Source organism: Schistocerca cancellata, chromosome 3 (genome assembly GCF_023864275.1).
Source record: "Schistocerca cancellata isolate TAMUIC-IGC-003103 chromosome 3, iqSchCanc2.1, whole genome shotgun sequence".
Classification (NCBI taxonomy): Eukaryota; Metazoa; Arthropoda; class Insecta; order Orthoptera; family Acrididae; genus Schistocerca; species Schistocerca cancellata.
In genome coordinates, this window is record NC_064628.1 from 622,157,429 (window position 1) to 622,184,196 (window position 26,768).

At 40.2% G+C, this 26,768-nt stretch overlaps 1 protein-coding gene and 1 long non-coding RNA gene across 3 annotated transcripts in view; one reads left to right on the plus strand and one right to left on the minus strand.

Moving 5' to 3' along the window:
• Positions 1 to 4,164, plus strand: part of LOC126175534 (uncharacterized) — a 29,867-nt gene extending 25,703 nt beyond the window's left edge. The window contains exon 2 of the long non-coding RNA XR_007535589.1: positions 1,552 to 4,164. This is a non-coding gene — a long non-coding RNA (uncharacterized LOC126175534). The remainder of the gene's footprint in view (positions 1 to 1,551) is intronic.
• LOC126175533 (enoyl-CoA delta isomerase 2-like) overlaps positions 1 to 26,768 on the minus strand; it is a 149,710-nt gene that overhangs the window by 62,490 nt on the left and 60,452 nt on the right. For both annotated transcript variants that reach the window (XM_049922366.1, XM_049922365.1), the window contains exon 5: positions 1,217 to 1,306. In XM_049922366.1, the coding sequence (XP_049778323.1) occupies positions 1,217 to 1,306 (90 nt within the window). The remainder of the gene's footprint in view (positions 1 to 1,216; positions 1,307 to 26,768) is intronic.

Consider the following 26,768-nt stretch of genomic DNA (forward strand, 5'->3'; position numbering starts at 1 on the left):
TGGCACACCAGACTGCAGCAGCCTAACAAGTCAGCAGTCACAGACGTTGCCTGACACAGTTAAAAGGAATAGATTATGACTACACCCAGGTTCTGACACAAACGACCAATGACTGGGACTGTGTCATTACAGAATCTATTGAGAGTTGAAGTAGAAAACTGCTGATAAACTGTGATAGTGGGTACATCCTTATAAGGCATGGGGCCCCACTACTAGAGTGGTCAAGAAGAGAAATGAGGTACCAGACATCAAACTGACTTTGGGGGCCGGTGGAGGAACAGCAGAGATAGGTCAATTGCTGAAATATTGTGCCCATTGAACACCGACTTCCAGTTGTTCACCCATGAACTATTTCGACACGAGTATATTGGGAGAATCTGAAGAAACACAGACAAATAGCAGGTCTGTATCATAACTGCAGAGGCAGCAGCTTTCTTCAAAATAACAACTTTTTTCGTAATTTAATTTATTAAATTTAGATAGAATAAGTGTGAAAACATTAAGCACTGTAATGATAGTTTGTTGATATAGTTTACAGATTTGGTTTCTGTGATTTCCATGTCTTTTGTTATTGTATAGCTTTGTATGTTCCTCATCCCAGAATGTTTTTATTCTGGATGGACCCTACACAGCTTGATGAATGAAGGAACCTCTTAATTAATGATCAGTGGTAAACAGCTATTTTTAAGGTCTAGTGGAAGATTTATTATTTACTAATCTTTGCAGGTATGTGTAAGTCTCATTTAACTGTGATTGTTGTATTAGCATTATATTACTGTGAGTAGAATTCATATTGTGTTGTTATTGTAAGGATAGCATAAGATTTTAACTGATCCAGCCATTCTGACATGTCATTTTTCAAATCACGTAAGACATATACTAGTAACATCCCTAACAAGATGTCATGACCACCATCTTCCCCATTACTTTCTCATGGTGAATAATCGAAATGAGCATATTGTACAGGAATGCTGTTGTTCAGTGTATCTTACTGTTATTATTTCAAAGTCCTGGTATAAATAAAATACAAGTTAGGCTTCAGTACAGAACTATAGCCTGGCAAGAAAAGAATGGATGTGGCTTTCTGTACTGCAAGAGAAGTGTTCTTCTTCTTCTGCTGCTGCTGTTAGATATGGATAGAGATGTTGCAAGTGTACAAATAAATTATTGAAAAATAAAGATTCTAAAAGTGTCTTAAGTACACAAATCAGCTTACCTTCGATGTGCCCATAATTCGAGGAAATGTGTATGTTGAGCAGCCTTCTGCACACAGCCCTAAGATAGTAAATGGAGTACGAAATGTTGCCTGAAATTGTTTTTAACAGATTGTTATTTATACTATCTTATAAATATGATAAATGCTTAACATATAACTGGTAGACAATAATAAATTATATCTTTTATGAAGCCAAATACTGGAATGAAATAATTGGTGGTTTTGAAGCAGTTTCAGTTTGATTGTGAAATCACAGCACCATTACTCGATCAATGAACATTTGCATAAGTTTTTCCCTAAAAGCAGTGTGTCACTCTAAGTGTCTTATTTTGTAGGTGGATGAGACTTCACAAAAACAAAAGTTCCAAATATACCTACAAAGTGTTTACAAGAAGGAAGAAGATCAAAAGAGCAACATACTCAGGAATCATACAGTATAACATCTGAGGAACATTATATACACAAAAGTAAAAAATGAAACCTATAAGCATGTACCACTTTCATGTACTTTCTCTGCTTTCTGGTTTCTACCATGCCTTCCAATAAAGGAAACTCCAGCAGTAAAAGTTGGGGGTTCACCTTTGTTGTTGCGGCTGGTTTAATTGTTCTAATGCAAAATTAATGAATAGTTTTAACATTTGTGGATTATTCTGACAATACTTGGAGGAACAGAGACATATTAAAAACTTAAATATATGATACTGATGTTCCACAATAATATTGATTTTACAGTTCATTATGAACTAGCTTTTGGCTATCAGTGAACACCAATCAGTGAATCCTGACATAATCCCCACTGATCAAATATTGTTCTATTATTCACCTTTACTGAAGTAGCAACAACCAGTTAATATTTTTTGTCATTACAAGATAGCATAATTATTGTAAATGGTATAGTTGTCCCCCAATCACAATTTTCCATAGATTCTTTTTTCCTCCCCTCTGCCCCCCCCCCCCCCTGCCCTTTCTTGGGCTGATCATCAAATTAAACCGTTATTTTGCCCATACAACCTGTAGACCGATTCACGAGCAATGGCAGTTTGTGCAGGTCGAGGCACAGTAGGGACTGCATTGTTGCTGGTTCCAAGCGACAGTTGCAGTACACTCATACACCTTCTTTGAGCTTGATGAAAACATGTATCCTGCACAGTGTGTCTTTTGCTTGCTTATGTAGGATTTGTCACTTACCACCACCAACAATGGTGACAACTCACAACAAATAGAATAAAAATTCACTAAATAACTGGCTACAGTCATGTTTAATGCTCACATCAGCTACAACATTCACAGCACATCACTAGGCTGTCAGAGACTCTATGATGCAGGTGCACAGAACAGGCCTAAAATCGACCACCATAGTTCATGACTCCAACTATAGTAGTCTATGCCAGTACTAACTTGTGTACAATTTTTAGCATGTGCAAAGAATGGTTCAAATGGCTCTAAGCTCTTTGAGACTTAACATCTGAGGTCATCAGTCCCCTTGACTTAGAACTACTTAAACCTAACTAACCTAAGGACATCACACACATCCATGCCCGAGGCAGGATTCGAACCTGCGACCATAGCAGCAGCGCAGTTCCAGACTGAAGCACCTAAAACTGCTCAGCCACAGCAGCCGGCTGGCATGTGCATTCTTATACTTTTAATCTTTGAGTATAAAGAAGTATAAGATTTATTTGTTTACAGCTTCTTTGTAAATTTCATTATGCTTGTGTTTTTGTATAGATATTTGGTTGCAAAAGGTCACATATTTAGAAAAACGATCTTTGCTCAGCTATAAACTCTCACGTACATTGTATGGGCTATGTGTAAAGTCTTAAGTTACCTGACGATAGGTGAAAGGCAGTTCATAATGAACAATAAAAAAATATTATTGTGGAACATCAATACAGTGCATTTAAGTTTTTAATATGAGTAGTTTTAGTTTTTGACAAAATTTTCTTAAATTGTAAATATGTAGAAGTATATAACACAGTATCATTGTTATCCCATGAAAATAACAGCTGAACTGTGATATACACAGATGCAAAAATAATTTTCATGTAGACTTTTCCCCCTGGTTGAGTGTTCAGAATGGAGTTATATACTTTGGTGGTAGGACATTCAACAAGCTCCCCTCTAACATAAAACAGAAAATTGGGAATCTCTAGCATTTCAAAAGAAAATTAAAAACCTACTTCCTTATTTGAATATCTAGGTTCAGGGGTTGGAAAGTTTTGTTGGCTACATGGCAAGTGGAAGTTTTATTTTTGTAAAGGCCATCATATTAACCATTATCTGTAGAAATTATTTATTTCACATTTGCAATTTTGGCCTTGAAATCAAAAAAATTATTGAATATGAAATTCTTTAAAAATGCTATATAAATCTCAACCTCAACAAAGAGAAGTTAATCAACAAGCAGTAGTCTTTGTCATAAAGCAGTTTGAAAAGTAGTAATGTTTTGTAAGTAAGACTCATTGTTTATAGACATAAGTAAATGTTTTCTTTTAAAAAGTATCATGTGAAGTAAATATTAAGTTAACAATAGCAGATAAATGGCAGCTGTACAGTAAAACTGATAAGGCAGCATTTTTTTTTTTTTTTTCAAAGTAGCAGCTTTATTACTAATCTTTTATTGAATTTAAATGAATAAGCATGAATAGCATTAAGCAGTGTAGTAATAGTTTTCTGTTAATACGGCATACAGATTAAGTTTCCATGATTTTTGTCTTATGTTAACATACACCTTGACTTGTTGTAAATCCCTGGAGGTGGTTCTAGATGAGATCTATGAATTATGGTTGAGTGAATGTATGACACTGAAGAATAAGCTGCTGCTTCTTATTGATGGAATGAACAATTGGTGAGCCTTGTATTAATTCCATAATGATCAAACCTGTGTAATAGTATATCATTGCCCACACAATCAAACGCTTTTTTTAAATAAATGAAGATACCTACTATCATTACCTTATCATTTCCTTCTGTCACAGTGCTCCAAACATATGGGCGTGGAGGGGGGAGGGAGGGGGGGGGGACAAAAATACAGAAACATTACAAATGCAACACACTGCCATGCCTAATATGATGTAGGAAACCACTGACCCTCAAAACAGCTTCCAGTCATCACAAAATGGATAAATACAGGTCCTGTTTGGTTTCAAGGGAACCTTACACCATTCTTCCTGCAAAATAATGGAAAGTTCAGGTAATGATGATGGAGAATTGGAGCAGTACTCAAGAATGGGTCACCCTAGTATCATATATGTCGTCTCCTTTAAAGGTGAACCACACTTTCCTAAAATTCTCCCAATAAACCAAAGTCAAACATTTCTCTTCCCTACCAATGTCCTCACACATTTGTATGAGACATACTGCTTTGCTGTAATGGTGCTGGGAATGACAACCAAAGGTGTCCTGCTATGAATAGAAATGGTATCCCAGACCATCACTACTGGTTTTGGACTGTATGGTGAGCGACAGTGAGGTTGGTATCCCACCACGGTCTGAGGTGTCTCCAGATATGTCTTTGCTGGTCATTGGGGCTCAGTTCATAGTGAGACACATCACTAAAGACAATTCTACTCCATTCAACTTGATTCCAGGCTGAACACTCTACCGTATTGGACGACTTGAAGTGGTGAAGTATGTGTGCAAACTTCAACTTCTTTAACGATACGACTTACTTGATATGGTCAACCGACTTTCCTAGCTGGTTAGCCTGCTGCTGCAAACTCCCTTTCTCTTCTTCTCTGCAGTATATTTCTGGGAACAGGAATTTCTCAAGACTCTTTCTACTTCTTTCTATAAGTAGACATACACAGTTTCTTTTGCTTTACTTAACCATGTATATTTAAACATCAAACTTTTACAAATCTCACTCTCCACATGAATAAATACTGTTAAGTAAGTCTCCTCAAATGTTAGAAACACAGTTACATTTACAACAGAGCTGGCTTGCTAACCACGAGTCTATTATACAGAAATCATACACCTGTCTTGCCCCTAGCAAGTTCAAGTTAAAAGTACTAAAAATCTTTTTCCACTCAATTGTTCTTTCGTCACTAACAATAGTCACAGTTACAAAACAGCACAGAACAACACAGAAGTCCCTTGATTCTGCCATTTGCGTCATTATGACTTCCATGGATCGAATGACAAGTACTTGTCGGTGTCATTCGACCGCCATGTCTACAGTTTTCTCACGCTAAACTTCGGACCTGGATACACAGACAGGTGATGCGCAGTAGATAGGGTTCCTCTCTCCCACTCACATCTAAAATATCGTGTTTGAGATGGTGGAAGGCCGGGTGGTTCTAGAATTTGCGCCGAAATTCTTGAAGCACTACATATCCCCCCTCCTCCCCCCCCCCCCCCCCTCTCCACCAGATTGAACACACGATATTTTATACAATCATTATGTACATTACACACATAATAAAAATTCACATTTCAATAGTATACATTTCTTTTCTTTTCAATCATAAATTTCAGGTGTTTATGACAGATGAGTAATTTACTTTCTGTTCTCACCTTTTGTGCTACTGTTCCTAAGTATGTACTAAATGTAGTATTTTTCTGTAGTTTGGAGGAACTCTGGGCAAAATGAAAGTGTTCTTTTGACACTCATAAACTTCCATAAAACGTAATAATGCTAGCTCTGCATAGAATTCAAACTTACCAGAATAATCTCTATAAAACATGATTTCTGTCACAATACTGGCCCCTTCTCCTAGGATCAGTATCTATACCTTGCATGTGGATTAACCTTCCCCTTTCCTTTCTGGTAGGTATGCCCCTTTATAAAACATTCCTATTTTTCAGGCCACAGGTCGTCCTATCTCCATGTAGGTATGCCTGTCCTATTTACTTAGTAAATGCCGGGTATGCCCCCTTTATCCTTTCTGAGTAGGCCTCATGGTTCATTACTCTAGTATACATTTCTATGTATACTATAATTAGGTATTTTCTGGTAAAGCTATGAATCTATTTTATACTTCACATTTACTTTTATAATACGTCATTTAATCCCTGGAGTCCTCCTCTACTTCTCAACTCCTATACCCTTAGTATATACTATATCTACCTACAATCCAAGTTGAACTATCCTACTATTCATCAATTTATCAGAGAATTTGCTACACTGACTTTTCTTAAATAAGCATCACGATTAACCCCAATCCTGCTTGCGTCCTCTTTCATTACTCATGCCTTCTTCTTATGTACACTCGATGTAGAATCATCATAGTTCAGTGTGTGTGTGTGTGTGTGTGTGTGTGAATCATCTCCTACAGAACAGACATTCCCATCTTCAGCCTTGAGGTCCCCAAAGGAAATCTTAGCAACCCTATGGAAATGGCAAATGGTGAAGAATCAATCACACCTGTTTGCGAGGGTTGTCTGAAAGGTGAGATGTGTGTCTTGTGTTAGCCAAGATTTATTGGTTGGTGTAAATCATGCTCTACAGTACCCACCCCCTTTCAAAACTGATACAAACCCTCCCATTTATATCACATCTCATAAAAAGTATAAAATATTTTATACAAAGTAGAAAATTATACACTACAGTATAACAGTCATTCAGTTCGTCACATTATATTATATTTTTCACAAACATAGTATTCTTATTCCATTTATTTCACCTAAATCAGTATTTGTTTTATTGTCATGTCCAGTTTACCAAGTAAAGATTACAGGAAAGTTTAAGGTTTTATAAATAGATGACAGAATAGTTTAAGATTTGCAAGGAATTTGGTGCAGGAAAACTATTTTGGAAGAAACACTGAAAACAACTCGGGATCTGACAGTCATCACTCTGCCTATTAACTTAGAACGTTAACGTCCCTGAGGGATATATGACTCAACCCAGGTCCCATGCATCTGATATTAACTTTTCTTGTGCTCTGGCAGACCAATATTTCTCTTTAAATTTCTTCTGGAAGTCTCCCCATGAAGAAAAGTTCTCAATATTTACAGTACCCCATTCTGAGGTTTCCTCTAAAAGGTGCCCCACAGAAAATTCAATCCTTTTTGGAATCTTCCCAGTTCTTCAGCAAGGCTTTGTTGAATCTTTTCAAAATATGAGTCGGGCGTACCTCTCCATCGGGCTTGAATTTAGGCAATTGTCTCAATAACCTTGAATTTGCTCCCCATTGCAAATCAGTAACTACTTCACTAGTCAACACAACACTGGGTGAAGTTTCTCATTTTTCTACTTGTTCCTGGATATGTTTGATTTCTCTCCAGAGTTCGTCTATGTCCTTCCTGGTATCAGTAAGTTCGGAAGAAGCCATAGGCGATGTATTCCCGGATGTTATTCTCTCAGTAATTTTCTGATCTATAATTTCTTCTACCTGTTCCTCCAGACTACTTACATTTATGATATTAGAGCTTGATATCTTCCCTTGAAGCTTCTTTCTACACTGTCTACTTGTGTACTTACACATGTAGTTTGCGATTGAATGACAGGCGTTAATTCACTATGCTTATCAACACTCTCTTTTAAAGTATGCCATCCCTGCTTTACAGCATTAAACTTAGCATTACATACATCCTCCAATGATTCTAACTTTTCATTAATCTCTGATTCTATACTATTACATTTCTTCTCAATATTCAGTTCTAATCTTTTTGTCAGATCCTGAAAATTATCCTTCTGTTTTTGATTAAAGTCAGTAAACATTTGATTTACATGAACATTTAAAGAATCAGTCAGTTCCTTCTTTAAATCTAATTTCAAATTTTCTACTTTGCCATTTAGGGTGTCGAATTCAGTCTTTAAAACATCCATGCCTTTGCATAGATTACTAAATTCTTTGCTCTGTGCATCAACTTTGGCATTTAACAAACCTAGATTTGTTGCTTGACTATTCAAGGTTTCATTCTGGTTATTTAGAACTTCACTTTGAGCATTTAAACTAGAATGTATCAAACCTATTTCTTTCCTTGTAGTTTCATTCTCAACATTTGACTGCTGACTCTGGTCATCTAAATTAGCATTTAAAGTTTTACTTTGATCATCTAATCAAGAATTCATTACACTAAATCTTCACTTAGAGTCTCTTTTGATTGAGTTTTAATTAGGTTTACTAACTCAGACCAGTCAGGTCCTTCTTTTGTAATTCTCATAGCCATGACTGGTTCTGAAGTTTCCCCAACTTGCTGTCTGTTATTCATATTTTTACCCACTTTGGACCTTGTGAGCATTTAAAAATTAACTTTAAGTATAATAACTACACTAATATAGTTCATGCTTCAGTTTATACCACGTTGTATTTAAACAATGAAGTTCTGTTTGACGCTCACCCGGTGTAGAACTTGGGCTGCATCAATGAGCGGATGTGTAATCAGCACCAGTGAACAGCAATGGTGCCAGTGGCGTCGGTCGTTGGTTCCCGCTTAAGCGTCGGTGAGCAGAAGGGGAAGCAGGTCAGCACCGGATAACAGGAACTGGTGCCGGCGGTGTTGGATGTTGGTTTCTGCGTCTGCGGCCCCTTGATTTGTGTGAGAGCTATCCTCTCCCTGCACCAGATCATCTTAGTCAAAGTGATCTTGGCATATTTCTTCTTAGAGAAACACACTGGAATCTTCTTCACCATATCTCAATTCAGATTTTTTCTCTTTTGAATACTTGGGCATGTCCCGAACTCTCTGAGCAAACTCTTTATCATGTTTGGTTTAGTTGCTATGGCAACATACAACATCTACTTTTCTCATTTTTTGGTCTTATAATTCCTGTTTTTCGAGTCCTTTTTCACTGGTTGCCATGTTCTAACGATTTGGACGACTTGAAGTGGTGAAGTATGTGTGCAAACTTCAACTTTTTTAACAATACGACTTACTTGAGATGGTCAGCCGACTTTCTTTGCTGGTTAGCCTGCTGTTGCAAATTCCCTTTCTCTTCTTCTCTGCAGTATATTGCTGGGAACAGGAATTTCTCAAGACTGTTTCTGCTTATAGAAATAAGTAGATGTACACAGTTTCTTTTGCTTCACTTAACGATGTATATTTAAACATCAAACTTTTACAAACCTCATTCTCCACATGGATAAATACAGTTAAATAAGTCTCCTCGCATGTCTAAATGTTAGGAACATGGTTACATTTACAACAGAGTTGGCTTGCTAACCATGATACTATTATAAAGAAATCATACACTTGTCTTGCCTCTAGCAAGTTCAAGTTAAAAGTTACTAAAACTCTTTTTCCACTCAATTGTTCTTTCATCACTAACAACAGTCACAGTTACAAAACAACACAGAACAACACAGAAGTTCCTTGATTCTGCCCTGTGCTTCATTATGACTTCCATGGACCAACCGACAAGTACATGTCGGAGCCATTCGACTGCCGTGTCTACAGTCTTCTCACGATAAACGTCAGACCTGCACACACAGACAGATGATGTGCAGTAGATAGGGTTCCTATCTCCCACTCACATCTAAAATATAGTATTTTCAAGATGGTGGAAGGCAGAGTGGTTACAGAATTTGCACTGAAATTCTCGAAGCACTACAACACATGTTGGAGATGCCACAAAGAGCAGATTGATTTCACTGTCTGTATGTTGTCTGGCTGCATGTCGTCTGATGAGAGTTCTTCAGAGTACGATGAGAGTTCTTCAGAGTACCTCAAACCACCACCTAGCCTAATGAAAACACCATGTGAACTCCACAGGTACACTGATACCCAAGTAGCTGTTTCCTTTGTATAGTTCACTCCTGGTTATCAAGAGGAGTCCTACAATTCCCCACAGCACCCTCCATAACGTTTCTCTCCACCTTGTATTAAACAGCTCAAGTTGTGCATATATGAAATGTTGAGACAGAAGTTATTTGGACATCTGGATCAGCCTACGAATCCCCCATATTTGTGGTACTCAAGGGACAGGACAGGGTTCGCCCAGTAGTGGATTATAGAGCCTTAAATAAGAAAGTTGTTCTGCAGTCAGTACCATTACCTGATCTGCATATCTGTTTTGGTTGGTTTAAAAATGCCAAAATTTTTACAGCTTCTGACCTTAATCAGGCCTACTATCAGGTTCCATTAGCTGAAGAATCAAAACCCATAACACCTTTAGTTACCAACTGGAATCTTTATGAGTGCAAGACAGTGCCATTTGGACTTTACACAGGTGCCGCAGTCCTGTCCACAATTTTAGATAATGTTTTTCTTCTGGGTAAAAATTTAGATGTATTTATCATTTACCTTGATGATTTCGAACATTTGAGCATATTAGAGAGATTTCGGAGTTTTTTTAAACACTCTAGTTTTCAGCTAGGGAGTCAAGGTAGATCGAAGCTGTACGGCAGCCATCACTTTGTATTGGGATGCTAAATTTTTGTAGGAAAATTCATACTTAAATTTGCTCAGTTACTGGCTCCCTTAAATGGTCTTAGAAGAAAGGGAGAAAATTTGAGTAGGGTCCATCCCAAGAAGCCACATTTTAGTTGTTCAAAGCTGCTTTGGTGAGCGGTCTGGTTTTGTTAATGCCTGATTTTAACAAGGGGTTCATAGTACAGACTGATGCCTTGATGTCAGGTACCGTATTTACTCGAATCTAAGCCGCACTCGAATCTAAGCCGCACCTGAAAAATGAGACTCGAAATCAAGGAAAAAAATTTTCCCGAATCTAAGCCGCATCTAAAGTTTGAGACTCGAAATTCAAGGGGAGAGAAAAGTTTTAGACCACACCTCCAAATCGAAACAAAGTTGGTCCATTGTAATATGAGACACAATTTAGGTCGAATAAATGACGATACAGCTACAGTAGTTTGGTTCGAGTCGTAAGCTTAGCAGTTAAGCTGCACCAGGTAGCCACTGCTATGCGTCAGTCGCCCCGTCCGTATTTATACGGGTACCCTTCCTTTTTCACGTGCTTCATCTGGTTTGAATTGATTGCTTATTTTTCTTTGATCTGGTAAGTGCCGTTCTCTTTGTTATAGGTGTTTACATCACTCTAAGCTGAAAATGCATTACTGTACTGTCATGCATTGTTTGTCGCATTCTGATAATGAGTGTTTATGACCTGTCACCGTTCGCGGCATGGCTTGCTTTTGTGCACGATACCGCCGCTTACAATTTAAAAAAAAAAGAGAGAGGAATCGTCTCATTATCGAAACAATGGCAAGAGACTGCTATTTGTTGTTACTTACACTGCTGCTTTCTTTGGTAATGATCAACAACAACCAAATAATAAGCTGCGTATGATAGAAGATGTTCTGAACGAGAGTTTAGCGAGAATTTTTCTCCGTTTGAAAATCTTTGCAGACACCTCTTTAGTACATTATATTCTGCACAGAAATTAGTCATCTTAGATTTAAAAATCTAGTCAATTGCCGTGCTTCAATTCTGACTGTATCACTATTAGGCATAAGAATAATACGAATATAAACATTACATGATATGTATATTCTTCCGCGTTTGTTGTTGTCTCACTCTAGTTTCGTAGTTTATTAGGCAGACAGGATTTAAATGTGATAGCAGCAAATACGAAAGGATGCATGGCAAAATGTTTATATTCGTATTATTCTTATGGCGCAGAAAATACTGCGTGTGATTCACAATTCATGAAAGTTCCTATTAGCAACCATCTCTTCTGACAGGTAGGAAAAAATTCAGAACGTAGAGTTGGCCATATTGACAAACATCCCTAACAGTCTTGCCAGTCGGATTTTCGTAGTACATTGAAATGCTGCTACGTTCGAAGATGAACAATACGGAATTTGTATTTACTTCGTCGGTTAATGTACGAAAATGCAGTGGTTCGAAACTCGGGGTGGAGAAAAAAGCTCGTCTTCCACCTTTTTTTTAATTTTTTTACTGATGCAGAGGTTTTGGCGCCAGTATTTATCTTTGTGCCTGCAAAGCATGCCCGTGTAGCGCTACACATATTCGAAGGCAGAAGTTAGTTGTGGCGGCACCTACCAACATTTTTCAGAACTTCCACTTACTTTGCACTCGATTCTAAGCCGCTGGCGGTTTATTGGATTACAGAAACCGGAAAAAAAGTGCGGCTTAGATTCGAGTAAATACGGTAATACAGTTGTCCTTTTGCAGGAGGAGGGTGGGGTGTGCCACGCTATTGCATGTGCTTCACGTGCCCTCTCTGCTAGAAACCAAGTACTCCGTGTATAAGCTGGAGGCACTGGCAGTGTTATTTCTATTTGAAAAATTTAGAATCTATCTCTAACACCAACCATTCATGTTAGCAAAGGATAATCAGGCCCTTAGCTGGGTGTTGGCAAGACTAAGGCGTACCAGGCACATCACTAGATAAGCAGTGAGAATTTCAGCATTTCAGTTCAAAGTAAGGCACATAAAAGGTTCAGAGAATATTGTTGCAGACAGTCTGAGCAAAATCTTCGGAGGTGAGCAAGATTGGCTCCTGGTTGAGGAAGTAGGTGGATCAGATGAATTGGACAACTTAGATTGTGTAATTTTTCCGATCTCAAATTGGTGTCCACTTCTCTCTAAAGACATTAGCAGACAACAGGATACTGAGCAGGAGTTGTCAGAGTTGAAGGACAGAATTAAGAAAGGCAAATTGAGTAAGCCATATTGTCTGGAAGGGGACATTCTGTGTCACTTGGTATGAGAGATTGGACACAAAATTGTCTTGCCCAAGGATTTTGTACCTATGGTTTTTATGTGCTTTCACAAAAGTCTAGTGGTAGGTCATCTGGCTATTTTTCAAGACCAGAATGAAGATTGGGGAGCATTTTATATGGAAGTCTATGGATAAGGACCATGGCAGCAAGTTGTAAGATGAGTGCCATTATCAAACCGGCATTGAGTACCCACCAAGTGTTCCTGGCATCTGATGTAGTGAATCAGCCTATGGAGAGGACTTACAGTATGTAGACTATGTGGGGCGATTCCTGCGATCTCGAGATGGGAAATGCTACTTGCTTGTATGTGTTGACACATTTTTGCATTTTTGTTGGTTAATCCAGATGCATGGTACGACATCCCAGATTGCCGTCAGATTCCTTCAATATTTGGGACCTTTATGTCATGTACTGTAGCATATTAGTTATAGATGATGCTCCTACCTTCACTTCAGCAGCCTTCTTCAGTCCCTGTTTTGAGGCTGGAATTAGTCACATTATTGCAATGGCGCACTACCCTAATGCCTCATTTACTGAGAGAGCAAATGGAAATTTGCTGGCAGCCCTTATCGCCTTCCATCATGAGGACCCTACCTGTTGGGACAGCTCACTGCCCTAGCTGGGGTATGTTTTTAGTACAGCCGTATGTGAGGCTCACAAGCAAACTCCAATGGTCCAAATTTTGGCATTTAAGCCCAATTCTTCCTTTTCTAATTTTTGGGCATTGGATGACCTACTGCTGGAGAAAGATGATGCTGCGCAAATACAGGTGAACTGGAAGCATGCCAAGAGAAATCTTAAGGTAGCACATGAGAGGTTAGAGCGCTGCTATAAAGCTGGGAGAGACAGCCGATCTCATTGAGGCTGGCTGACAAGGTTTGGGTTAAAAATTTTGTGGCAGTGAGTCAGGGGACAGGTAGGGAGAGGGGGAAACTCTTACCAAGATTTGTGGCCCCTGTCCAGATCCTTCGCTTTGTAACACCTTGCTTGTTAAAAAACCCACAGACCAAGTGAATTTTTAGGATCCATATTTCTCAAACTATACCTTTTCAAGATGGTGGTACTCCCAGTAACAACTAGTTTGTTTACTGTCATACTCACTGTGAAGTTGTTTTAATAAATTGTTTCATCTTATTCCTTGCTTGTGAAATGACTTTGAAGGCCTTGATTGTAGTATGACATTGCAGTGCCATGGCAATGTGACTAATGCCAGTGTATGAGTTTCAGCATTTTGCAGCCCGTGGATGTGTGGCTAAGGGGAAAAGAAATGTGATGGTTCGATTCTGGTGCCAACAGCTGCCACTTCAAATTTCTGCCAAGTGGCACCTCCGGCAGTCACAATGATTGAGAGGATATTCCAGGATGCACTCCAGGATAGGTTGTGCCCGTGCTGCTTGTAGTACTATGAGGTCTTTAATGTTGCTTTTATTTAGTGAGGGGGCAATGTTGTGCTTAAGGCCTTTGTTTAACAGCTTTAATTCATTACTACTGAAGCATATTTCTGTAGTATTTATCACTTTATCAAAAAACTTATGTTCCGTTTCAGAAGAGATACTGGGGGAACTCACTGCATTCTTTGAAATTAGAGCATTTATCTTCTTCTCGTGTCTATGTGAGATGATAATACGTTCTTTGTTTACATATATATTGACATAATCTAGGAAGACCATGAAGACATGAGCAACAAGTTTATGGCTAAGTTCTAAGTGCATACTATACAGCTTTGAATTGAGCAGACCTTTCTTTACAAAAAGAAAGGCACCCACCTTCTGCCTTTTTTCCTCAGCTGACACCTAGTTTTACTTATGTTCTTAGACATCCCTACTGTTTCAGTTTATAGCATTGGTTTAGCTTGTTTGATGACAATCCATAACACTTAAGCGTTATTATCTATAATGAAGTTCTATAATACTGGGATATGACTGTTCCTCATATTGTCATACAGCTCCTGTTTTCACTACACGATAACCAGTACAAGGTACAAAAGCTGCCTGAAACTCGAAATTAACAGCAGTGAAATTTTTGGAGTGAATTTAATTGTATATCGAAAGACTACACTAATGGGAAATGAACCCCGCCATAGCCGGTCCCAAGTCCGGCTGAGAAAGGAGTAGGGGGAGGAGTAACACCTCATTAAAAAACCTTGGTTCACCTGGCCTGGGTGATAGTACCTTGTGAGGGCCCCTTGCCAGGGATACGGTGAAGACCTCAACGGCAGCAAAGGTGGAGAAGATGGACTTCAATACAGTGGAGCTGGGGGAAGAGGCACCTTTTCTCTTTGGGTACAAAATGAGTACAAGTAGCAACTGAACCCCAGAGGGGCGGCTACAGACAGCATCTGACTCATGGTGAGCGGCTGACTTTAGGCTGGGCATCGTACTGCCTATGTGGAAAGTAACGGGAAACTACCACATGACATACCCAAGCAGTACATGGTATGTCTCTCCATGTGAAAGATTCCGGAGTTAAAACTTCCTCTCATTTGGATCTCTGGGAGGGGAACACATTGAGAGTAGACATATTTGAAAGGAAGAAAGGGACAGTTAAGGGAGAAAAGGTAAGGATTGGAATGTGGAATGTGAGGACACTACTGCAAGCAGGAAAGTTAGAGAATGCAAAACAGGAGATGAAAAGGAACAGATTAGATATCCTCGGTTTGTGTGAAATGAGATGGGGAGAGAATGGGGAGATAGAAAGTGCAGATTATAAGCTATTTTACTCAGGGGAAATCAAGTATGGTGAAAACGGAGTAGGAATATTGATAGGGCAAAAGTTGAAAAATAAGATAATGAAGCTACAATATATTGATGGAAGACTACTGATGATACGACTGAAGGGTAGTTCAAAAGATTTGGTGTTAATACTGGTATATATGCCAACCAGCCAGCATACAGATGAAGAAGTGGAAGAATATTATGAGAAAATACAAGAACTCATTGAGAAAGAAAACAGAAATGCCTGAGTTATCATCATAGGGGACTGGAATGCAGTGGTGGGTGAAGGAAGAGATGAAGATGCAGTAGGAAAATTTAGATTAAGAATAAGAAATGAGAGAGGTGAATGACTAATTAGTTTCTGTAAAAATAATTCATTAGCAGTGGGTAACACATTATTTGAACATCACAAAAGGAGATGTTACACATGGACATCAAATTTGAATATGGAAAGATATCAGTTGGACTACATCTTGATACAAAAAAGGTTTAGGAACTGTTTGAAGAATGCTAAAGCTTATCCAGGAGCGGATATAAATTCAGACCACATCCTAGTAATGGGAGACCTACAAGTGAAGTTGAAAAAAGTCTGGAGACTGGATAGGTAAAGCCAAGGAAAGACTAAACATAGAAAGACTCAAAGAGGTAGGAAAGGCATCAGATTTGAAGAACAGATTTATGGAAAATGGCAAAGAGGTAGTGTTGATGAAAGTGTTAATGACAAATGGATAAAAATGAGGGAAGGTCTCATGGACTCTGCCAAAGAAGTACTAGGAATTAGAGTATCCCAAAGCACCAGGAAAGAATGGATAACAGAAAACATGTTGAAGAAGATGGAAGAGCAGAGGAAGTGGAAAAGTGTAGGAACTGAAGAAGGCAAAAAGAGGTACAGGAAACTGATTAATGAATTAAGAAAAGAATTTGAAGAAGCAAGGGAAAAATAGATGAAACAGAAATGCAGCAAAACAGAGAAAATGGAGAAAGAGGGAAAGTATGAAATGATGTATAGATTGGCTAGTGAGATATTTTTTGAACATAAAAGAAAGAGGAATAACCTGGAAATAGAAAGAGCAGATGGTACTCTAGCAGATGAACCACAGGAGGCTTTGAACAGATGGCAAGAATATATTGAATGTCTGTATAAGGGAGATGAAATGCAAAGCGAAATTAAGGTTGAAGGGGAGCAATATGTACCGGAAGGTGGAAAGAGATTCACCATCTTGGAAGCAGAAGTAGAAAAGGTGCTGAAGGAGATGAAGAATACGAAGATATGTGGAATTAATGATTTGCCAGCAGAGCTGTTGAAAAATCTGGGAAAAAAGGCAAGAAAAGAAATAGTCTACCTCTGTAATGAGATATATGACAAAGGGGAATGGCCTAAGGACTTCCTTGCTACAGTTATGATACCAACAGAGAAAAGAGAAACACTAAAAAATGTGAAGCACACCAGACAATCAGTCTAATTTCTCATGCAGATAAAGTCTTGCTGAGAGTGCTGAATAGAAGGCTATATGGCAAGCTGGATAGAGGGATTGCAGAGGAGCAGTTCGGATTTAGAAGAGGAAAAGGAACAAGAGATGCTATTGGCCTGTTAAGAACTATAGGGGAAAGATATATGGAAAAAGGTACAGAAATCTTTGCTGTTTATATAGATTTCTGGCTTTTGACAGTGTTCAGTGGAACAAGCTAATGGATATTTTGAAGAGGAAAGGAGTAGATTGGAAAGAGAGACAACTGATACAGAATCTATATTTACACCAGAAAATAAGGATAAGGATAGGAAATGAAATGTCAGAAGGAAGCAGCATTGGACAAGGTGTTAGACAAGGTTGTTGCCTTTCCCCACTGTTGTTTATTGTATACCTTGAAGAGATTATTACAAAAGGCTTAGATGGGAAAAGAGGAATATGTATTGGTGGAAAGAGAATAGAATGTATAAGATTTGCTGATGACATGGTATTAGTGGCAGAAAGTGAGCAGACAGTGAATAACATGCTGAAAGATCTGGATGAAGCTTGTGTGGAATATGGGATGCAAATAAACACAGCAAAAATAAAGAGTATGGTCATCAATACAAGACGCAGACTGTCCAATATTAAAATAGGACAATCTACCATTAGCCAAGTAAGTGTATTTAAATATCTTGGAAGCACAATAACTGAAGACTTGAGATGTCATCAGGAGGTGAAAACTCGAATTTCCATAGCGTAGGAAGCAGAATAATGCTGAAGATTAGATGGGTAGATCACGTAACTAATGAGGAAGTATTGAATAGGATTGGGGAGAAGAGAAGTTTGTGGCACAACTTGACCAGAAGAAGGGATCGGTTGGTAGGACATGTTCTGAGGCATCAAGGGATCACCAATTTAGTATTGGAGGGCAGCGTGGAGGGTAAAAATCATAGGGGGAGACCAAGAGATGAATACACTAAGCAGATTCAGAAGGATGTAGGTTGCAGTAGGTACTGGGAGATGAAGAAGCTTGCACAGGATAGAGTAGCATGGAGAGCTGCATCAAACCAGTCTCAGGACTGAAGACCACAACAACAACAACAACAGGAAGCATTCAACAGAAAGAGGAGACTCTTATGTGGCAAATTAGATAAAGGACGAAGGAAAAGGCTTGGCAAATGTTTTGTCTGGAGTGTGGCACTATATGGGGCAGAAACATGGATGCTTAGACGAGAGGATGAAAACAGGTTAGAAGCATTTGAGATATGGATGTGGAGGAGAATGGAGAGAATAAGCTAGATGGAAAGAGTGAGTAATGAAAGAGTACTGGAAAGGGTTGGGAGAGAGGATGTCTGCTGAAGGTTGTAAGAGAAAGGAAAAAGAACTGGTTAGGACATTCATTGAGAAGGGAGTGCTTGCTAGCAGGTGCTTTGGAAGGATTGGTTTGTGGGAGAAACCTGAGAGGAAGAAGGAGATACAAGGTGATAGACAACATAAAGGGAAGAGGAAATTATGCAGACCTGAAGAGGATGGCAGAAGACCGGACAGCCTGGAGAACTACCATGTGAAACGCTGCCTTTTGGCATGATGATGATGATGAATGGGGAGTAGAAGGAGTGTAATCACTGAAGCAGGCAAAATTTGATATTAAGGGTGGGCATTAAGTTACAACTGAGTCATTCTGTCAAACACCAGATTCACCAAAAATTTTAAAGGAAGCCTCAGCTTGCTAGTACTTATGTTCCCTAATGAACTATCCTCATTGGAAAAACTGTAAACATCCAACAGACAGTTGGGATAATTACAGTTATGTAAGGGGTGGGCATGACAAAACATACTGTGAAACAATTTTAAGTGCTTTCACTGCAGACTACCTAGAACAGATAGATCAGAAACCCACTCATGACACAAATACACTCCTGGAAATGGAAAAAAGAACACATTGACACCGGTGTGTCAGACCCACCATACTTGCTCCGGACACTGCGAGAGGGCTGTACAAGCAATGATCACATGCATGGCACAGCGGACACACCAGGAACCGCGGTGTTGGCCGTCGAATGGCGCTAGCTGCGCAGCATTTGTGCACCGCCGCCGTCAGTGTCAGTCAGTTTGCCGTGGCATACGGAGCTCCATCGCAGTCTTTAACACTGGTAGCATGCCACGACAGCATGGACGTGAACCGTATGTGCAGTTGACGGACTTTGAGCGAGGGTGTATAGTGGGCATGTGGGAGGCCGGGTGGACGTACCGCCGAATTGCTCAACACGTGGGGCGTGAGGTCTCCACAGTACATCGATGTTGTCGCCAGTGGTCGGCGGAAGGTGCACGTGCCCGTCGACCTGGGACCGGACCGCAGCGACGCACGGATGCACGCCAAGACCGTAGGATCCTACGCAGTGCCGTAGGAGACCGCACCGCCACTTCCCAGCAAATTAGGGACACTGTTGCTCCTGGGGTATCGGCAAGGACCATTCGCAACTGTCTCCATGAAGCTGTGCTACGGTCCCGCACACCGTTAGGCCGTCTTCCGCTCACGCCCCAACATCGTGCAGCCCGCCTCCAGTGGTGTCGCGACAGGCGTGAATGGAGGGACGAATGGAGACGTGTCGTCTTCAGCGATGAGAGTCGCTTCTGCCTTGGTGCCAATGATGGTCGTATGCGTGTTTGGTGCCGTGCAGGTGAGCGCCACAATCAGGACTGCATAGGACCGAGGCACACAGGGCCAACACCCGGCATCATGGTGTGGGGAGCGATCTCCTACACTGGCCGTACACCACTGGTGATCGTCGAGGGGACACTGAATAGTGCACGGTACATCCAAACCGTCATCGAACCCATCGTTCTACCATTCCTAGACCGGCAAGGGAACTTGCTGTTCCAACAGGACAATGCACGTCCGCATGTATCCTGTGCCACCCAACGTGCTCTAGAAGGTGTAAGTCAACTACCCTGGCCAGCAAGATCTCCGGATCTGTCCCCCATTGAGCATGCTTGGGACTGGATGAAGCGTCGTCTCACGCGGTCTGCACGTCCAGCACGAACGCTGGTCCAGCTGAGGCGCCAGGTGGAAATGGCATGGCAAGCCGTTCCACAGGACTACATCCAGCATCTCTACGATCGTCTCCATGGGAGAATAGCAGCCTGCATTGCTGCGAAAGGTGGATATACACTGTACTAGTGCCGACATTGTGCATGCTCTGTTGCCTGTGTCTATGTGCCTGTGGTTCTGTCAGTGTGATCATGTGATGTATCTGACCCCAGGAATGTGTCAATAAAGTTTCCCCTTTCTGGGACAATGAATTCACGGTGTTCTTATTTCAATTTCCAGGAGTGTATATTAGATCAACTGGTAACAAATACAACTGACCTCTTTGGGGTATCCAAATTGAAACTGGTACCAATGACAATGGGGCACTTGTAGCAAATAATGTTTACCAAAGTATAAGGGCATCTAAAACGAGTACAAAATTGACTTGCTCAGTAAACTAGATAAAGAGGCAGTAGTGTCGTATCTCACGGAAAAATTCAAAATCTTTCGCTCTGGAATTGAGTATGTAGAGAAAGTGTAGCTCAAGTTTGGAACAATAGTTGTTGATGCACTGGACAAGTATTTCCCTTATAGGACATTCAAGATGGGAGGGGTTCTCTGTAGTATTCAGTCGCTGTGAAGAAACAATAACTACTTCACCATAAGTACACATAAAACAAAACATAGGACTGTAGATAGACTGGTACTAAATGGACCCATTTGCTGTGAGAAGAGTAATGCATAAAGCTACTTTTTTAAAGACCTCTTACAAAACTCAAACATTTTTATCTCATGTAAAGGCTAGAGTTGTATTGAAGACATGAAAAGACAGGTCCCTGTCGAGGATGCAAATGCAGAAGGGCTGCATAAACTGGAAAAAATCAAGAAATAAAGATTGTTTAAGGTTTAACTGGGAGAGGTATGTTTCAATCTTCTGCCTATGCACTCTGTTGACACAGTCTCATTACATCAACACAACAACATAAAGAAATGACTACTCCAGCACCATCCTCTATCACTGCCAAGGTTTTTGTGATAGCAGTGTGCTTGGTTCACACAGCTGCCACCTTGTTTCACTCATATTAAACAGTGGAGTTCTTGCTATTCCTTCATTATGGTATTATATGATCTCAGAGGTTGAATGGCAGGTGCCGAGACAAAAATTCTGTTGGCAGAAGGCTTCCAATTTTTTGCTGATTCCCAACAATTGAAAGCTGGACTGAAATTTGAAGGTGGATATAGCTTGAAAAAAAATGTGAAGGGGATGTGTAATTTACTTGCCCCTTCAGTCAGTTGCAGGATAGACCAAGTGGATCACTGAAACAGCAACAGATGTTATGAGACTACGGGTCTACAAGGAGGGGCAAGTTTGGGAACGGCCCCCCTGGAATCTGGGTACAGGATTTTTATTCATTACAGAATTCTCACTAATGTCTTGCAATGATTGTCTATGACTCTACTAAACTGCTTGTTTAACATTGCCAATCACAACATGAAATACTGCGATTTTAAGCAGTCACAATACTATGTGTCCATAATTAAAGTTCCAGTTTCAAAATGGAGTGCAAAGAGAACCACTGCTAAAAATGACATCAAATTTGAAAAGCTTATTATTGACATGAATGCACAGCAAAATGTCATGGAATCAAAAAAGAATAAGAATAAGAAGAAGAATTACCAAAAAATTTACCAATAGTGGCACTCTATGTCTTAAAGTAAATGGGGCCAGCTACAGTTGGCAGATGACAGATGAATCACAATATGACAACTGTGGTATGAGTTGCACATTACAGCATTCATACTGTCCAATGTGCATGAGTGCGCAAGTTGAGTTGTCAACAGTTGTGGCACTGTTAGTTAGACAAGCACATCTACTACATCAAAATCATACCATATCAGATGGGAAAAACTGGTTTATAATTGTGCTGGCACCAAAAATGGCATCAAAAGCAAAATGACACCAGTTTTTAATTGTTCTGGAGACAAAAACCATGTAAAAAGCAAAGTGACATTGGTTTCTAACTGTCGTGAGAGTGGCGCAAGACATGTTCAGTATGCTGTTCACCATTTTTTGCCACAAGTTCAAATGGAGACACAGCATGTTCCACAACAAATCAGGTAGTCTTGGGACATCACATTCAGAATGTGTTGCACAATATGTGGATTCAGTTCAGCTACATTCATAATTAAAGCACTGAACTCATCATCTTCTAGATAACTTAAGAGTCAAACATCACAGATTGTTGTTGTTGTTGTGGTCTTCAGTCCTGATACTGGTTTGATGCAGCTCTCCATGCTACTCTATCCTGTGCAAGCTTCTTCATCTCCCAGTACCTACTGCATCCTACATCCTTCTGAATCTGCTTAGTGTATTCATCTCTTGGTCTCCCCCTACGATTTTTACCCTCCACGCTACCCTCCAATACTAAATTGGTGATCCCTTGATGCCTCAGAACATGTCCTACCAACCGATCCCTTCTTCTGGTCAAGTTGTTCCACAAACTTCTCTTCTCCCCAATCCTATTCAATACTTCCTCATTAGTTACGTGATCTACCCATCTAATCTTCAGCATTCTTCTGTAGCACCACATTTCGAAAGCTTCTATTCTCTTCTTGTCCAAACTATTTATCGTCCATGTTTCGCTTCCATACATGGCTACACTCCATACAAACACTTTCAGAAATGACTTCCTGACACTTAAATCTATACTCGATGTTAACAAATTTCTCTTCTTCAGAAACGCTTTCCTTGCCATTGCCAGTCTACATTTTATATCCTCTCTACTTCGACCATCATCAGTTATTTTGCTCCCCAAATAGCAAAACTCCTTTACTACTTTAAGTGTCTCATTTCCTAATCTAATACCCTCAACATCACCCGACTTAATTCGACTACATTCCGTTATCCTTGTTTTGCTTTTGTTGATGTTCATCTTATATCCTCCTTTCAAGACACTGTCCATTCCGTTCAACTGCTCTTCCAAGTCCTTTGCTGTCTCTGACAGAATTACAATGTCATCGGCGAAACTCGAAGATTTTATTTCTTCTCCATGGATTTTAATACCTACTCCGAATTTTTCTTTTGTTTCCTTCACTGCTTGCTCAATATACAGATTGAATAACATCGGAGAGAGGCTACAACCCTGTCTTACTCCCTTCCCAACCACTGCTTCCCTTTCATGTCCCTCGACTCTTATAACTGCCATCTGGTTTCTGTACAAATTGTAAATAGCCTTTCGCTCCCTGTATTTCAGCCCTGCCATCTTCAGAATTTGAAAGACAGTATTCCAGTCAACATTGCCAAAAGCTTTCTCTAAGTCTACAAATGCTAGAAACGTAGGTTTGCCTTTCCTTAATCTAGCTTCTAAGATAAGTCATAGGGTCAGTATTGCCGCACATGCTCCAATATTTCTACGGAATCCAAACTGATGTTCCCTGAGGTCAGCTTCTACCAGATTTCCATTCGACTGTAAAGAATTTGCGTTAGTATTTTATATCCGTGACTTATTAAACTGATTGTTCGGTAATTTTCACATCTGTCAACACCTGATTTCTTTGGGATTGGAATTATTATATTCTTCTTGAAGTCTGAGGGTATTTCGCCTGTCTCATACATCTTGCTCACCAGAAGGTAGAGTTTTGTTAAGACTGGCTCTCCCAAGGCTGTCAGTAGTTCTAATGGAATGTTGTCTACTCTCAGGGCCTTGTTTCGACTCAGGTCTTTCAGTGCGCTGTCAATCTCTTCATGCAGTATCATATCTCCCATTTCATCTTCATCTACATCCTCTTCCATTTCCATAATATTGTCCTCAAGTACATCGCCCTTGTATAGACCCTCTATATACTCCTTCCACCTTTCTGCTTTCCCTTCTTTGCTTAGAACTGGGTTTCCATCAGAGCTCTTGATATTCATACAAGTGGTTCTCTTATCTCCAAAGGTCTCTTTAATTTTCCTGTAGGCAGTATCTATCTTACCCCTATTGAGATAAGCCTCTACATCCTTGCATTTGTCCTCTAGCCATCCCTGCTTAGCCATTTTGCACTTCCTGTCGATCTCATTTTTGAGACGTTTGTATTCCTTTTTACCTGCTTCATTTACTGCATTTTTATATTTTCTCCTTTCATGAATTAAGTTCAATATTTCTTCTGTTACCCAAGGATTTCTACTAGCCCTCGTCTTTTTACCTACTTGATCCTCTGCTGCCTTCACTACTTCATCCCTCAAAGCTACCCATTCTTCTTCTACTGTATTTCTTTCACCCATGCCTGTCAATTGTTCCCTTATGCTCTCCCTGAAACTCTGTACAACCTCTGGTTCTTTCAGTTTATCCAGGTCCCATCTCCTTAAATTCCCACCTTTTTGCAGTTTCTTCAGTTTTAATCTACAGGTCATAACCAATAGATTGTGGTCAGAGTCCACATCTGCCCCTGGAAATGTCTTACAATTTAAAACCTGGTTCCTAAATCTCTGTCTTACCATTATATAATCTATCTGATACCTTTTAGTATCTCCAGTGTTCTTCCATGTATACAACCTTCTATCGTGATCCTTAAACCAAGTGTTAGCTATGATTAAGTTGTGCTCTGTGCAAAATTCTACCAGGCGGCTTCCTCTTTCATTTCTTAGCCCCAATCCATATTCACCTACTACGTATCCTTCTCTCCCTTTTCCTACACTCGAATTCCAGTCACCCATGACTATTAAATTTTCGTCTCCCTTCACTATCTGAATAATTCCTTTTATTTCATCATACATTTCTTCAATTTCTTCGTCATCTGCAGAGCTAGTTGGCATATAAACTTGTACTACTGTAGTAGGTGTGGGCTGCGTATCTATCTTAGCCACAATTATGCGTTCACTATGCTGTTTGTAGTAGCTTACCCGCATTCCTATTTTTCTATTCATTATTAAACCTACTCCTGTATTACCCCTATTTGACTTCGTGTTTATAACCCTGTAGTCACCTGACCAGATGTCTTGTTCCTCCTGCCACCGAACTTCACGAATTCCCACTATATCTAACTTTAACCTATCCATTTCCCTTTTCAAATTTTCTAACCTACCTGCCCGATTAAGTGATCTGACATTCCATACTCCGATCCGTAGAACGCCAGTTTTCTTTCTCCTGATAACGACGTCCTCTTGAGTAGTCCCCGCCCGGAGATCCGAATGGGGGACTATTTTACCTCCGGAATATTTTACCCAAGAGGACGCCATCATCATTTAATCATACAGTAAAGCTGCATGCCCTCGGGAAAAATTACGGCCATAGTTTCCCCTTGCTTTCAGCCGTTCGCAGTACCAGCACAGCAGGGCCGTTTTGGTTATTGTTACAAGGCCAGATCAGTCAATCATCCAGACTGTTGCCCTTGCAACTACTGAAAAGGCTGCTGCCCCTCTTCAGGAACCACACGTTTGTCTGGCCTCTCAACAGATACCCCTCCGTTGTGGTTGTACCTACGGTACGGCTATCTGTATCGCTGAGGCACGCAAGCCTCCCCACCAACGGCAAGGTCCATGGTTCATGGGGGATCACATCACAGATTAAGATTACATATTCTGGACGGCCAGGCTGTAGAGAAGTGATGGCTGATAATTCTAGTATTTCCAAAATGCCTCTGTAGCAGCAACTTCACTGGCTGTGCAATGTGCAGAGGAGTACCCTCTTGCACAAAAATGATCCTATCCACACATCCATGCTGCTGAAAGACTGTAATGACGTTGGCCACAAAAGACTCTCATGGCGTTTATCAGTGACGGTACAGGTAACAGGACCCATGGGACTTGTCTCCTTCAAAATTACAGCCCTAAGGTAAATGAGGTGTCAACCTGCACCACAAAGTCAACTTTGCAGAATGACGTGGTACCAGTTGTGCATGCAGATTTTCCGTCATTTTGCATACTGACATCTCCTTGGGGATAGATATTGGCTTCGTCTATCCACAGAATTTTCTGTGCCCATTTACTTTCCATAGCCATGCAAGCAAGAAATTCCAGAGAAACTCCAGAAGATGGGTGATTTTGTATGGATAGCAATGCAGGATGTTTCATAGGATTTTATGCACTGTGCTTGCAGGCATGTCCAACGTTCAGGCAATTCCCTTTGCACATCACGTTTGCACACCATCGCTTGACCCCTTCTGCAATACTGTGGCCACATCTTTGACAGACATTGGATCAAGAGCTTTCCTCCCTCTGTCACATCACACTTCAAAAGAGCCTGTCTTTTTGAATTCTGTAATCATCTTCTCCAGACCTTTAGTAAACATTGGGCCAATGCCTTTTTTCATGCCACTGAGTGTCTGGAACGTCTGCAGGGCTACTGGTGCACAGTCGCCATTCTTGTAAAAGAGCTTTACCAGCAGCACATGATCTTTCATGTTGGGTGTGGATGCAAACTGAGGAGTAGCCGTGTGCCACACATCAGTTGGTGTGAACATTCTGATACTTACAGCGCCATCTATTTGTCTTTTTTTTCCCACGATAATTCCCTGCATCAATAACATGCTGTTCAAATTGGACATCATTCTGAGTAGTGGTTCTCTTTCAGTAGCATTCTGAAACTGGAACTTTAATTATGGGCATCCTGTATAGCTATGACTTTTTTGGTTGTAAAGCTGTTCATGGGAAATTATACCCTTTCATGGTGCACCACCACTTTTGGTGCTGGTTTGCAGTCAAGATGGATGAAAAACTTTACAGAACAGTGCCAAAATAATGCCCTTCATTTTTTCTCTGGCAGTTTCCCACAACACACACAT